We start from the raw sequence: 14,941 nt of genomic DNA on the forward strand, positions 1-14,941 counted from the left end.
TAATAAAATATGTCTATGGCTGTAATGCCAGTGTACTCGGCAAAGTGATTCTAAAAAAGAACACACCTACCGTCTAAATATTTCGTGTTGGTATCATGAGACCTAACCATCGAGCAAAAAGACAAAAGAGGGAATCTAATCGTTATGAAAAGGCGACCAAAAAAGTGGCCTCTGATGGCGGACATATCCGGAAATCCGAATGCGCCAAATTTAAATTTTCCGACACTTATTAACAGTAGCTATAAAATAGTTTTCAGAATGTGTATTAGACGAGAAAATTTTAATTAAATATTAACGATAACAGTCTAAAATGTGAAACAATTGTTAAAAAACTTCAATATAAATAAGATTTCATGTGACAGTTGGGACAAATAATAACATAACCTAACTAAATTTGATTTCTTAAACAAAGAAAGACTCTCTTTCCTTGTTTAATTTGGCCTCTCAAGATGGCACTTCCTGTCTAACAATATTTTTGCCCCCACTACCTTTACATTCCCTCTTTTGTCTTTTTGCTCGATGGACCTAACCGTGATGTGACTTTACGGCATCTTTACGGGCTATGACATGCAACGGTAAGTATTTAAATGAAGTATATTTAAATATCGCGCCTTATTCTTATGTCAATTCAGTGACAAAAAGAGAGACAAACATCCTTTACTTATTTATTTTTTGTTTGTTGCATTGATATTGAGCCTATTGTGTCGTATTTTTCTTTTATTATTTGATATGAGGTTGAATGCTCGAATAAATGAACTTTGAAAAAGAAAGGCAGATATCGAGCACAGTTTTATTAATTAAATCTTGCCCAAGTACTTTCGCTCGCTAGAGCATCCTTTGCCTTTATTTTTCAAAGTTCTTTTATTATTTATTTAGTTTATTTTATTCTTAGTTTAGTGTTTCATAATCATCTTAGTGATAATTTTAGTTTAGTTTCTTTATTAATTATTTTTAATTTGGTATAATATCAACACTAAATTTGATATACCCCGTCCACTATTTCTTTGTAAGAGCCATCTGCGAGCCCAAAGGCGTCTGATCTATTCTTTTTACTATTAGCTGTACGCCGTTGTTGCCGGCGTATTATTGTTAAAAGTCTGGAAACCAATGCAAGCAAAGATTTATTTTCCATTATAATAGTTTAAAAATCTAGTAGTGGTTACCTATACTGTGTCTAATATCCCTATGACCATAAACAAACAGAAAAATCAATAAAACCTCACTCATTGTCACTCATATCATAAGTCATAACTCGTCATGGAGTGCAAACACGATTTTTAAAATATCATAGAAACTAGGAATCATAACAATTTTATATCACATGCGAGCATAAAGTTTAATATGAAGACAAGCGTAGCAAATGCGTGTCTAATGACTCTGTCAAAACATATTTAGCAAAAACTGTATAGAGATTAAGCATTGCCTGTCGTATTAAAACCTGGATGATGAGTTCATCAGATTTTCAGTATTTGTTATAAATATATACTTAATTATCTAAGAAAATTAACACAAGAGTCATCTTATGGCTACAGACCTCACATCTAAATATAAGTGTATAAAAAAAGTTTCTCAATAACTTCTTTGTGGCATGGAACAGTATTTATTAACTGTTGCTGCTCAAAGGTAGGTTTACGGATATAAGTAATGCAAGGAAACTTTTACCTTGGCTCTGGAGTAATAACAATCTCCAACGAACTTTCATTCAGTAAGACAATTCGCAATTAACAGGATAAGATCAATAATAGATCTATTTCTCACTATTAAGCCGCTACTAGCACTCTCGAAACGTACTTCAGCGACAATAGTAAATATTATAGTGAATTATTCGTAATCAGCCAATATGTTTTAACGAATAACCCAAATCAATCGGTATGAGACATTAAATATTTATTTTCCAATAAGTGGCACATATGACCAAGATAAAATCCATGTTCTCATTCCTCCTTCCTGCCTTCATAACTTGTCCGAAAACCATGTGATCGCTCCTCTCTTATACGCTTACAACCAGCTGTCAACGAAACGTAATCTTCCTTTCGGTATCGTTTAAGACTGCTCGCATATACACTAACTACTAGGTATGCAACCAGTTTGGTATTTAGCATAAAGTAGCCTTTTTCGATGTGAGAGAAAATTGCTACAAGATCACTACAGAAAACTCTTAATTAAACTCATTGAAAATTTTGTCACAAAATCAATATAGGAGAAGAGAAAATGAATCACCAATTTGAGATATCAGAAAAAAAAATACCACAACAGCAAACAGTACATTAAACAATTATGAGATCTCCCATAAAGTGATTAATTCGCGATTGAACACAAAGTATCTGACCTCTGGCGGAATAAATTTAAACTACTATAAACAAACCAGACAGCTGTTGATTTGAATAGAATTATTAAATTTTTTTAGTAAATTTCAGCATTATGACTATGTCACAGTATATTGCCAAAGAATATTCTTTATAAAGCAATATACTGTGACTACGTTCAAGTATTTTAAATCAAATCGATATTGTTCTGTTCCTCAATGCAATTCAAGATCGACAAAAGATATTTCTCTATTTATCTTTCCTAAACTGGAAAACTTAGATAACATACTGAGAATACATAATTTATTTTCTTGAATAACAGAAATACAAATACTTACCATGTTGGGATAGTATCGTGAGGTTTTTTCCTCATGATTTATTATGGAATCTTTTAAAGACAAATCATGTGCTATGATCTTTTCTGACAGGTGACTCTCCAAGTTAAGGTTGATTTCATGTAATCAAATGAACTATGTTACAATAAACTTATGTTAATATACAATAAAGTATGTACTTACATGTCAAAAAATAGTATAAAATAAAAATTAACATATTAAAAACATAACACATCATATAAAATAATGCATATATTAGATAGTAAGACAAACATTATACTCTGGGTTCCCAGGTATATACAAAATAGGATTCTGGATTCATCAATACACAAGCCAGTTCCAAATATTTAAGTTAAAATTTAAGAATTCATCACTTGAAAACTGCTTCCCTTCAACCAATGGTCTCTTTGCTTCACCACAATACTCAAAGATATCATTAGGCTAATTTCCATTTTTAAATGATAAAAATAACTAGTCTTAAACCAAACTAAACATGCAAAAGCAATGGTATACATTAACGAAATGCCTTTTAAAACAAATTTTATACTCAAAGATTCTTTACAGCATGTTTTTTCAAATGTATTTTCAAATAAGAATTACGAGAAAACTGCTTAAAACAAATTTCACACTTGTATGGTTTTTCTCCAGTGTGCGATCTCATGTGTTGTTTCAAACCACTCAACCTAGCAAATAGCTTAAAACAAATTTCACACTTGTTGACTCCCAGTGTTTGTCCAGTGTGCAATCTCATATGTTCTTTCAAATTACTGGCCCGGGAAAACAGCTTAAAACAAATTTCACACTTGTATGGTTTTTCTCCAGTGTGCAATCTCATATGTCGGCTCAAACTAGTTGCTGCAGTAAATTGCTTAAAACAAATTTCACACTTGTAAGGTGTTTCTCCATGCAGTCTCATATGATGTGCTTTACTATTTACTTGAGAAAATTGCTTAAAACAAATTTCACATGTGTAAGGCTTCTCTCCAGTATGTAATCTAATATGCTGCTTCATTGTACCTAGGTGAGAAAACCGCTTAAAACAAATTTCACATGTGTAAGGCTTCTCTCCAGTATGTAATCTAATATGCTGCTTCATTGTACCTAGTTGAGAAAACCGCTTAAAACAAATTTCACACTCATAAGGTTTTTCTCCAGTGTGTAATCTAATATGTTGTTTCAAAGTACTTCCATGAGAAAACTTCTTAAAACAAATGTCACACTTGTAAGATTTTTCTTGAGTGTGCATTCTCAAATGTGTTTTCAAGTTATTTTTCTGAGAAAATTGCTTAAAACAAATTTCACACCTGTAAGGTGTTTCTCCAGTATGCACTCTCGTATGAGGTGTCACACTATTTACGTAAGAAAACTGCTTAAAACAAATTTCACATGTGTAAGGTTTTTCTCCTGTGTGTAATCTAACATGTTGTTTCAAAGTACATGCATAAGAAAATAGCTTAAAACAAATTTCACACTTGTAAGGTTTTTCTCCAGTGTGAATTCTTAAATGGCGTTTCAATTCATATATTCGAGAATACTGCTTAAAACAAATTTCACATTTGAATTTTTTCATAATTTTGAATGTATTCTCTTGGGGAACACCTAAAACAAAAACCGAAATATAGAATTTTATCCTGTAAGTAACAATTTAATACTTAAACTAAATAAAAAAAAACAATTTTTTTATTATAAAACATATTTTAGGCCAGCGCAGCGTCCTGTAGATTACTTAAAATTTTATTTTGTTTCCCTTATCCTGCTTGTAACCCTTAAAACTTGTGTAAATTTAAGAAAACATTTTTCATAGACATTTTAGGATGAAGTAAATTTAATTATAATTTTTGTTGCATTATATTTCCGATGTCCTTGAATTCAAATTCATCAGACATTTGTAAGCGAACTGAATTATGCAGAAAGTATGAGAAGAGAATTTCGTATACTTGGGTTTCGCTGGAAAAAACAGTCGACAATCGAAAAATGTTAATAGAAAAACATGAAATTAGATATTTAAGGCTGCAATACCTGAGGAACACTAAAGGAGCTAGAGAAGCAAATAAATTTATATGTTTACTGACAAGACATATTTATTAACGAGTCATATTTCCAACAACAATTGGTGTAACACCAGTAATAATGGACTTAGAAAACCAAAACATCAAAAGGGCATTGTGTTAAAAATTTATTGTTTTGTACAACAAGTGTCATAGAACATAGAACTTATTTTTACAAGATGCAAACGCTAATTCTCATAACTGTTTTTAACTCGTACATACATACCTGCATTTATAACACTGATAACACTAATACCCATGATCTATTTATAATAGGTCAGGTTTTAATTCAAAAATGCAAGTATATAAAATAATTGCATGAATATTTCCATATTAGAACACTGTTACTGATAATTATGTAAAAGTAAAATTTTGAAATTTGAAAAAAAAAAATTAGGGCATTAATGGGTTAAATATGAAGTTTGAAAAGTTCTTAATATTGATAGCATTCATGTTTGGACATTTCTACTGAGTTAATGTACATTTACAGACAGTACTTAAATAGAAATTAAGACAAGTTTTTGTGACAATACATATTAACAAAAACCCAGCGTTGCTAAGTGATTATTATTGTTTTGTTTGCAAACATGTAGTAAGTAGTAGTTTACAAAAATAGATAAAAACTTTCCCATTGACAAAGTAGGAATCCAAAATATGGACCAAGATAAAAAAGTAATATGTAATGCCAGGAAACCCCAAAAGCAATTAAGTTGTTTAAACTAAAGAAAGGGTACCCATATGAAGATAAGGTATAAGATTTATTGAAAAAACAATGCCATCTATGAAAATGTTTGTAATGGCAATGCTATAAGTAACAAAAAACGGGTGTGGCAGTCCAGTGGGACTGCCGGTGGAAGTTACACTTCTATACACGCATTTGCCATTACAAATTTATTTGGGAGTCAATCTGCACAATCATTTCATATGTAATTCTATAGGTAAGACATATCAGAAAGAGAAACAGAATTAATAACAACTTACTAACAATGAAGGATTGAATCAATATTTTGATGAAAATGTATATTTTTATTTTCATATATCTATGAAAGGAGTTGAATGCAAAAATTTTTTTACACATACTCTGCAGTAAAATTCATTATTTATTTTGTTATTAATATAATAATACAATACAAATTAAACTGCAATATTCACAAGTATTTAAAAATGGCAATAATATACATAAAAAATACACTACAATACAGTGCAACATAATTCTATATAATAATACAATACAAATTAAAATGCAATATCCATAAGTATTTAAAAATGACAATAATGTAATAATATTAATAAAAAAGTCCTCCCCGACTGGGAATCGAACCCCGGTCTCCCGCGTGACAGGCAGGGATACTGACTACTATACTACCGAGGACATGACACAAATGAATTTCAAAATTGACAGTTCTGGATCATACAGTGATTTATTGAGATTATTATTTTGAAATACAAAAGACTAATACAATTATGAACATTTAATAAATAATATAAAACATATCACATAAATAATAATATTAATAAATATTTTATTATATGTATAATATATGTATATATAGTTATATCAAGAAATACAAAAGTAAAACTCTACAAAACAATAATACGCCCAGTCCTAACATATGGTTCAGAAACCTGGACTTTAACAAAAAGCAATGAGAACATGTTAGGATGTTTCGAACGAAAAATACTAAGGCGCATCTATGGAGCGGTAAATGAAAATGGTGTCTGGAGAAGACGATACAACTTCGAACTCTATAGGATATACCAGGAACCAGATATGGTAAAACACATAAAGATAGGACGTCTGAGGTGGGTAGGCCATGTAATGCGGATGGAGCAAATCGACCCAGCTAGAAAAACGCTCCTTGATAGACCTATTGGTCAAAGAAGAAGAGGAAGACCCAGAACAAGATTCCTAGATAACATCGATGAAGACATGAGAAATATGGAAATACGTGCTTGGCGGAGGAAGGCGATGGATAGGGACGACTGGAGAAAAATTTTTGGGGAGGCTAGGACCCACACAGGGTTGTAAAGCCAAAATGATGATGATATATGTATATATATCTTTATATAATATATATATATATATATATATATATATATATATATATAATATTAAATTATATATACAAAAGGAACATTTTTATATTCGAGAGAGGAAGAGAGAGAAAATATATCTTCTGTCTCTCTCTTACTCATTATCTTACATACGTAATGATTTCACAGATTCACTCCCATACAAATTTCCAATGTGGAGCGCGAGTATAGAAGTATAACTTCAAAAATCTATAAAAAATACATTGAATCTAAAAAAATTAGCTTTGCTGATTTGTCTAACCTAACACAAAGAATCAAATATGTCCTAGTCATTGTATAGAACTTAACTCATTCCCTCACCTAATCAAATCCTTCCCATTCCAACCTAGTCTTCTAATCTTACTAGATATTCTAGCTACCATAACCTACTCTAACCTACAATTTTACATTACACAAGAAATTTAAATTTTTGTATTATTTAGTTAAGATCTTATTTAAACTTGTGGTTTTCTAAAAATGTTATACATTATTTAGGACGATTTTCACATTTGGTCCCATTGAAGATAGCTATAATTGAGCTGTCAATTAAAGTTCATAGAACGAAATGTTGGTTCTTGACTGTGTTGCCATGTTTGTTTAATAAATTGGAAAATAGCATGTGATCTATAATTAATAAAAATCCAGTAGAACGTTAACAAACTAACAGTAAAAAGGAAATTCTTTTAAAAAATAATAAGAATAGTATTCAGGTACTTTCGACAGATATCTGGTGACCATCTGTAACAATCTGGCAACTAGTGGTTTGAGGATTGCCAAATCTATTAGCTTATTATCAAAGGCAAATGCCAAAAAATGTTGTAATAATTAACTGCAATTTATATGAGAAGAAACGAGTATTTATTCGTTCGTGTTGTATATAAAAAAATAAAAAAAAGTGCATAATTCATATAATAATATAATAAAAATGTATTTTTGAAAGCTTCTCTATTTGTAATTGAAGCCTACAACATATACATTATAAAGACATGACAACACAGTCAAACGTCAAAAATTTGTTTTGTGAATTTAATTCACAGCTCCTTTGTAGCTATCTTCAATGGGACCAAATGTGAAAATCGTCCCATTATTTATTTAAAATTTAATCGAAACTTCATAATTTTGACAATGATAATTTAAAATTGCAAAATTTAAATGTTAAATCAGTTAAAATTCTATAAATTTATATTCCTCTTAATAAGTAACAAGCAAACTGGATTGATATTCTCTCACCTGAGTTATCTCTATCTAGTTCATTCTTCAAGTCTTTACAATCTAGGGATGTAGTTAATTGACTCTCTATATATCCTTGGTCATCTTCAGAAAATTCTTTCTTAATTCCACCTTTGACCACTGCTAATAAATACCAAGTACATCACATTGTTTAAAACTAATTTTCATTACTTGTCTCACCTGATTTATCTTCTTCACTTTTTAAACCTCCAATATCTGTTGATGTGGATAACTGACTTCCTATATGTCTTTCATTATTTCCAACATGCTCTTCCTTAATTTCAACTTTAAATTCCATAGTTATTAAATAAACGGAACAACAATATATTTTTTTACCAAAATCAATGCGAATATAACACCATGTTATGTTAATTGTTTATATTTACAATAAGTTAAACAGGTCCAAATCACTAATATTTGTTATCTCTAAATGTTATGCGATAGTTGAAAATCGTTTCTATAAATGCAACTCGAACACTTATTTTGTTTGTAGTTCAAAATAATAATTAAAAAAAGATACATGAAATATTCACATATCACATAATCCTAACCTAAATATTAATGAAAAGAAATTAAAGAATGCATGATTAAAGAATGTACAAATTCATAGGCAAAGTATAATGCGCATTCCAGACGTTGTTGGCGCTACTAATCGTGCTATCTGGAAGAATGACAGAAAGGGACTATGACGTTGAAGTATCTGCTGTTGCCACAGTTTCACCAGTTTTTCACAGTAATTACTCGTTAATATATTACTACGTAAATTCTCAAAATTTACAATAAATACTTTAAATATATCAAAGATTGATTTTAAATTCTGATAATTTCGATGGAAGTGGCTATATAGTTGAAATTATTCAATTTAAAAATCAAAGTGAAGACAATTTTGAAGATGAATTGCTAAATAAAGACATTATTATATTTAAGACTTATTCCTTAAGTTGAAGAGGTTTGAGCGCACTATAAAATATTCTTGTGTTATGGGAAAACCTCAGAAGGATCATCAATATACATATATTTTTTTTTTATTTTTTATTAAATTTTTCTTTGTATAATTTTATTTTTAAATCTAATCCATCTATTTATTTTCAGTGTATGCCTTCTGCCAGGTCCATTTCTCTGACATGTTTCTGTTGTACTCTTTTCTACATGAAGCCGTTGGCCTGCTACTAGTTTTGTTGTTTCTTCACATAGGCTCACTATCAGATATAGTAGTATATCCATGCTCACTTCTTTATTATTCATAGTTTCCTTCCCAAATTGACTATTTTTCTTTAAAAATGTAGGAGGAAAAAGTGGGATATATTTTAAATAAATTGTGAAAATGTCTACGGTTTATGAGCTCACAGTTACGAATTTAAGAAGACATCTCGAGGACAGAGAATTAGTTTCTACAGAAAAAAAGGCTGATTTAGTCCAACGACTAAAGAACGCTTTGGAGGAAGAGGGTTTGGACCCGGAAACTTATATATTTGAAAACAAACATGCTGCTGTCATCTCGTCGATTTCGAAAGTTTCTTCTGATGTAGCCAAAGTTTCTGGTGACATCTCATCATTAGAGAACAAAGTTTCTGGCGAAACCTCGAAAGTTTCCGGCGACATCGCTTCTTTAGAAAACAAAGTTTCTAACGAGATTACTTCTCTGGAAAGCAAAGTTTCTGCTAACTTTGCTTTCCAGCTATCTCTTTGGAAATCAGGAAACAAGGGCAGCAGAGAGAGGAAACAATCCAATTACAGTAGAGACAAAAGAAGACGAGACGAAATGTAAGTTGGAAACAAGGCCGAAATTTGAAGAAAGTGGAGGTTCTGTTCATGTTAAAGTCCCAACTTTCGATGGAAAATCGTCATGGGACAACTACATGAAACAGTTTGAATCAGCTGCAAGAGCGAATGGATGGTCTGAAAAAGAAAAAGCTGTAAACCTGACTATCGCTCTTCGAGGAGATGCCTTAGATGTGCTTCAGACCATAGCCGTAGAGGAGACGGATGATTTCGAACAACTTAAGAAGAGGTTAAATATGCGATATGGCCATGAACATGCAGAGAACACTGCGATTAGCTCATCACAAGACGCTGGTTGATATCTTATCCGCCACCCTCGAATACGAGTCAGCTACGCAGGCCTATGGAGGAAACAGTAAAGTTAGGACTGTAAAAGAGGAAGGAGATAAAGCTTGACCAGCTCGTTAATATAATGAAAAGTATTACATGCAGGAAAAGGAAGACCATAAAATCAATAAACTCATCATCAGGAAAACTAGAACGAGTTGGCCTTAGGGGGCAGCTTCGACCCGGAACTTTTCCAAAGACCCTCTCATACTAGTAGCTTCTTTGAAATGTTGTGAAGATAGTGTATATGTAGATGGAGAAATAAATGGTAAGAGGCATACGTTGTTGGTGGATATCGGAGCGACCAGAACCATTATACTCCCGACAGTTATAAACAGCCGTAAGAAACTGTTACCAACGAAGTTGCGACTTCGGACCGCTACAGGTGAAAATGCCAACGTTCATGGAGAAATCCAGGTACAATTAGGAATTGGAGCAGAAAATTTCGTCTATACTGTTATAGTTGCTGACATCGAAGAGGACGTTATATTAGGAATGGACGTAATGAATACGCATGGATTCCAATTGGATTTTAAGAATAAGATAATCAAAGTTGGTAACGAGGAGGTATTTCTTCATCCACATGATGACAACACTGTGCAAGCAGCCGTTAAAAAGATACAGTCGTACTTGCGAGAAGTGAAACGATCATAGCGCGGTTACAGGGAATTGTGGACGAAGGGACACCTGTTACGATGGAGTCTTGGAACCATGACGACGAGGTTGGCCAAGGAATCATAATTGGAAAGGAATTGGTGACTTCGGCTAAAGAAATACCTGTGAGACTTATCAATATCAATGACTACCCCGTGACCATCAAGAAAGAGACAGAAGTAGGAACTTGTGTACCTGTGATATCCATAATCCATCAGACGACCATATCCGATAATTCCAACGACAAATTCGACCAAATGGTTGCAGTTGCTGGACAAACTCTAAATCAGATGGAGAAAAGGAAATTAAAGGAATTTCTTCGGCGGTATCTTGATATTTTCGACCGAAAAGAGGAAAGACGGGCAGAACTACCGTTGTTAAGCATAAAATTGATACTGGTAATGCTAAGCCAATTCGTCAAACAGCTCGAGGATTACCACAGGCGAAAAGAGAAGCTGAAACAATTATTCAGGAAATGAAGAAAGACGGAGAAACCTTCTACGAGCCCATGGGTCTCTCTGGAAGTCCTAGTTAAGAAGAAAGACGGAACGACGAGGTTTTGTGTGGATTACCGTTTGCTGAACAACGGTCCCAAGACAGATAGTTATCCTCTGCCTCGGATCGACGATACATTAGACACATTAGCTGCAAGTAAATTGTTTTCTACTTTGGATTTGGATACTAGCAGGTAGAAATGGACCCAGTAGATAAAGAGAAGACAGCCTTCACCACAGGATCTGGATTGTGACAATTCAACGTTATGCCATTTAGTCTCTGTAATGCTCCTGCGACATTTGAGAGGCTTATGGAAAATATGTTGGGAGGGTTATCTTGGAAAACATGCCTGGTTTATCTAGATGACATAATCGTCTTGGTGCAGACATTTGAAGAATATCTGAAGAATTTAGAAAACGTTTTTAATCGACTTAAAACTGCCCAATTGACGTTAAACCCCAAGAAGTACCAGCTATTTCAAGGTAAAGTCAATTAGCTGGGTCATATAGTCAGTAAAGAAGGAGTGGCCGTGGATAAGGGAAAAATCGATTCCATTAAGGAATGGCCAGTACCAACGAACAAACATCAAGTGAGAAGTTTTCTAGGACTATGTACTTACTACCGGAGGTTTATTAAGAAGTTTGCAGATATCACTAAGCCATTAACACGACTTACAGAGGAAGAAAGAGATTACCGGTGGGATACAGAATGCCTTTGAGACCTTGAAAAAGCATTTAATCACAGCACCAATTTTAGGGTATCCACCGAAAAAGGAGAGCTCCTATGAGACAATATAATGTTGGAAGCCCGTTTGAAAGAATAGCTTTGGACATTGCTGGGCCATTTTTAGAAAGTGAAAATGGAGGCAAGTACATGTTGCTAGTAATGGATTACTTCACTAAGTGGGTCGAGATTTACGCACTTCCAGACTAGAAGACAGCCACCATTGCAGATAAGTTGATCAAAGAATATATCAGCCGATTTGGAGTGCCTTTGGAGATCCATAGTGACCAAGGAGGGAACTTCGAAAGCGATATATTCCAAGCAATATGGGGTATACTAGGCACAAAGAAAACAAGAACTACAGCATATCATCCGCAATCGGATGGTATGGTAGAAAGGATGAATAAGACAGTTGGCAAGTATTTGACAAAGATGGTGTGCGATCATCAGCGAGACTTTGACCAATATCTTCCATTCTTCGCAATGGCCTACACATCTGCTGTTAACGAATCAACAGGCCAGACACCAGCCAGAGTCCTATTGGGACGCGAGATGCGACTACCTTGTGATAGTCTAGAGTGTGCTAGAGTTTGGATGTCGACCTGGAGAAGATGTAGCAGGTGAAGAGAATGTGATCGAATTACCAAGAAGAATGGACGATGTACACGAGTTGGTCCGTTCCCATCTTCAGATAGCTAGCGACCGAATGAAGAAACGGTGCGATACGCAAGCCGAAAAGGGGAGCTTTTAGAAGAACGACAAAGTCTGGCTCTATAATCCCAAGAAGCGAAAAGGTTGCAGCAGTTTTGGGAAGGCCCAGACCTCATTATGGAGAAGATCACCGATGTCATCTATCGAGTAAGCAAGATCTACTCGCGCTTCCCGATGACTACTCACTGGTCCGTACCATCCCGGCCAGTATCAAAGACCCACCAGGGTGTGCATCCGTATTTCGAAGGAAGATCGGTCGAGTTTTAGAACTTCAATGCCAAGTGCCAGCTCCCGGGAAAGCCTCAAAAACTCCAAGATGCATCACGTTACCTTTTCTACCTGGTAACAAAAGACACTGCCCGTGACCAACCTACCTACCGAGATGTATGGGAAGCCTTACTTCAATTGAGAGAGCACGTACTAGAGTCCGACGTGCAAAAGTTAGACATGCCAAAGTTAGAGTGCCGCCAATTAGATTGGAGGGTAATCCGAAGTATGGTGGAGGAGATCTTTAAAGACACCGAAGTCCAGGTGTTACTCTGTCGCAATCCGCATAGTTACTGGTGCGGAGAGAAAACCGTCCCTTGATATTTTTATACAACTGGAAGTTGTAAAAAAGGGTCTAGTTGCCGATACCAGCATACCGTTCCAGTTTAAGTCCAGACAAGGTTCCAGGAGAAACCATCTTTTAAGAAGGTGGCAATGTTACGATAAATGTGAGTAAAGGGCAAATTAGAGTTCTGGCCGCACAACCCCTACCCTAATTATACAAAAGTGGGGGGTATACACGTTAGGAGTGGGTGGTGCACAAAGGGGTGGGGGAGTGGCGGCCAGAACTCTCATTCCACCATTTTGTATACTCCACTACATTATACCCCACCACTGTATACCCCCCACCACCGTATACCTCCCACCATTTTGTAGGGGTAGGGGGTATACAGGGTAGGAGTGGGGGGGTACACAAAGTGGTAGGGTTGTGCGGCCAGAACTCTCATTCCACCATTTTGTACACCCCACTAATTATACACCAGATTATACCCCCACCACTGTATACCTCCCACCACTGTATACCGCTTACAGCAAAGTTATAGGTTAACCAACTTTCTTTGTTCCCAATGCGAATTTAAATCTAATTAGTAGTACAAAAATATTTTATAATTTATTACAAATTGTATAAAAAACAGTTAGAATTACAATTACAGTTAAAAAACAATCATAAATTTTAAAGTTTTCAAGTTTCGGTTTTGATTTAACCAAAATATTCGGTTTATCATCAGGTTTAAATGTATTCGATTTCATCGGTCTTGCAAACAGGCATGTCGAATACTTTATGTGTTCATCAATAGGTATATCGTATGATTCCCATTTGTGTATTTTCTTCTAAAAGAAGAAACTGCTAACTACATAGAATCGAATAGACCTCTCCAAAATCGAAATGATAGTAAACGATCCTCAAACGAACGCATACTACCCCAGTTACCATCGTCAAGACACATGTTTGACTCAAAAGTTATACTGAAAAATAATATATATACGTAACATTATAATGAATGGGAAGTATAAACCTAAAAGTTTTTAAACTTGTCACATAAATAACACTAATTGTGTTATAAAACAGAAAATGTTGATAATATCAACAAAAAACTATCGGTTGCCTGTAAAGTCGGTTTTACGGGCGAAGATTTTACGTGACAACGTCTTTTTCTCGGTAGAATATTTATTGATATGAATATTATTAAATTGCACAATAGTTGTTTGCAGTTGAAACGCGCTGTTTCTTCTCAATCGACTGAATTACGATTGATTGCAGAGTGATTTAAACTAATAATTTACTTAACACTATCAACATTTGTCAATAGTATGACATAACCTATAAACTCAGTTTCTCAACTTTTGTGTTAATCTAACAATTAATCAATCAATCATAGTTTACGATAATGAAATATTAGTGTACAATTATTTACCTTTATTGTTGTAAATGACGAATCTAAGCACTCCACATTTTCACTACAGACACAGCTGACGATACTTTAACCACACGTGTGAACTTGTATTATGACGCTTTCTCGGTTTTCCAACGCCAAGAACGCTCGAGAAAGACAGAGACACAAGCACGCATCGATTCAACGCGCCTAATTCTCTAGTGCTGCGCGCGCAGCGGACCGATCATGTTTGAGTGGGAGAGAGACGCAAGGCATTCGCCGGTCCGGCGGGCCTCTCTCTCGTTCGGTGACTCAGCGTAACAGACGTAAGCGGG

General features: G+C 34.3%; 1 protein-coding gene across 2 annotated transcripts; it reads right to left on the minus strand.

Moving 5' to 3' along the window:
• Positions 1–2,608: 2,608 nt before the first annotated feature.
• Positions 2,609–8,558, minus strand: LOC140443729 (uncharacterized). 2 transcript variants are annotated; one of them, XM_072535131.1, is made up of 3 exons: positions 8,173–8,558; positions 7,993–8,112; positions 2,609–4,240 (listed from the first exon to the last, which is right to left on the minus strand). In XM_072535131.1, exons 1-3 carry the CDS (start codon positions 8,288–8,290, stop codon positions 3,189–3,191), a joined length of 1,290 nt encoding a protein of 429 aa, XP_072391232.1. In that variant the 5' UTR covers positions 8,291–8,558; the 3' UTR covers positions 2,609–3,188. The 2 variants fall into 2 exon arrangements, with proteins under 2 accessions (XP_072391232.1, XP_072391223.1); XM_072535122.1 differs by having other exon boundaries at positions 7,993–8,115.
• Between the last annotated feature and the right edge of the window lie 6,383 nt (positions 8,559–14,941).

The sequence above is a fragment of the Diabrotica undecimpunctata genome, chromosome 1 (assembly GCF_040954645.1).
Source record: "Diabrotica undecimpunctata isolate CICGRU chromosome 1, icDiaUnde3, whole genome shotgun sequence".
NCBI classification, from domain to species: Eukaryota; Metazoa; Arthropoda; class Insecta; order Coleoptera; family Chrysomelidae; genus Diabrotica; species Diabrotica undecimpunctata.

Bases quoted from the DNA above. Each gene is read 5' to 3' on its own strand.
- LOC140443729 (XM_072535122.1), bottom strand. From the start codon at position 8,290: ATGGAATTTAAAGTTGAAATTAAGGAAGAGCATGTTGGAAATAATGAA. The intron at 8,116-8,172 runs GTGAGACAAGTA...GGTATTTATTAG, and splicing joins AAGTGAAGAAGATAAATCAG to CAGTGGTCAAAGGTGGAATT. The intron at 4,241-7,992 runs GTGAGAGAATAT...TTTTTGTTTTAG, and splicing joins ACTAGATAGAGATAACTCAG to GTGTTCCCCAAGAGAATACA.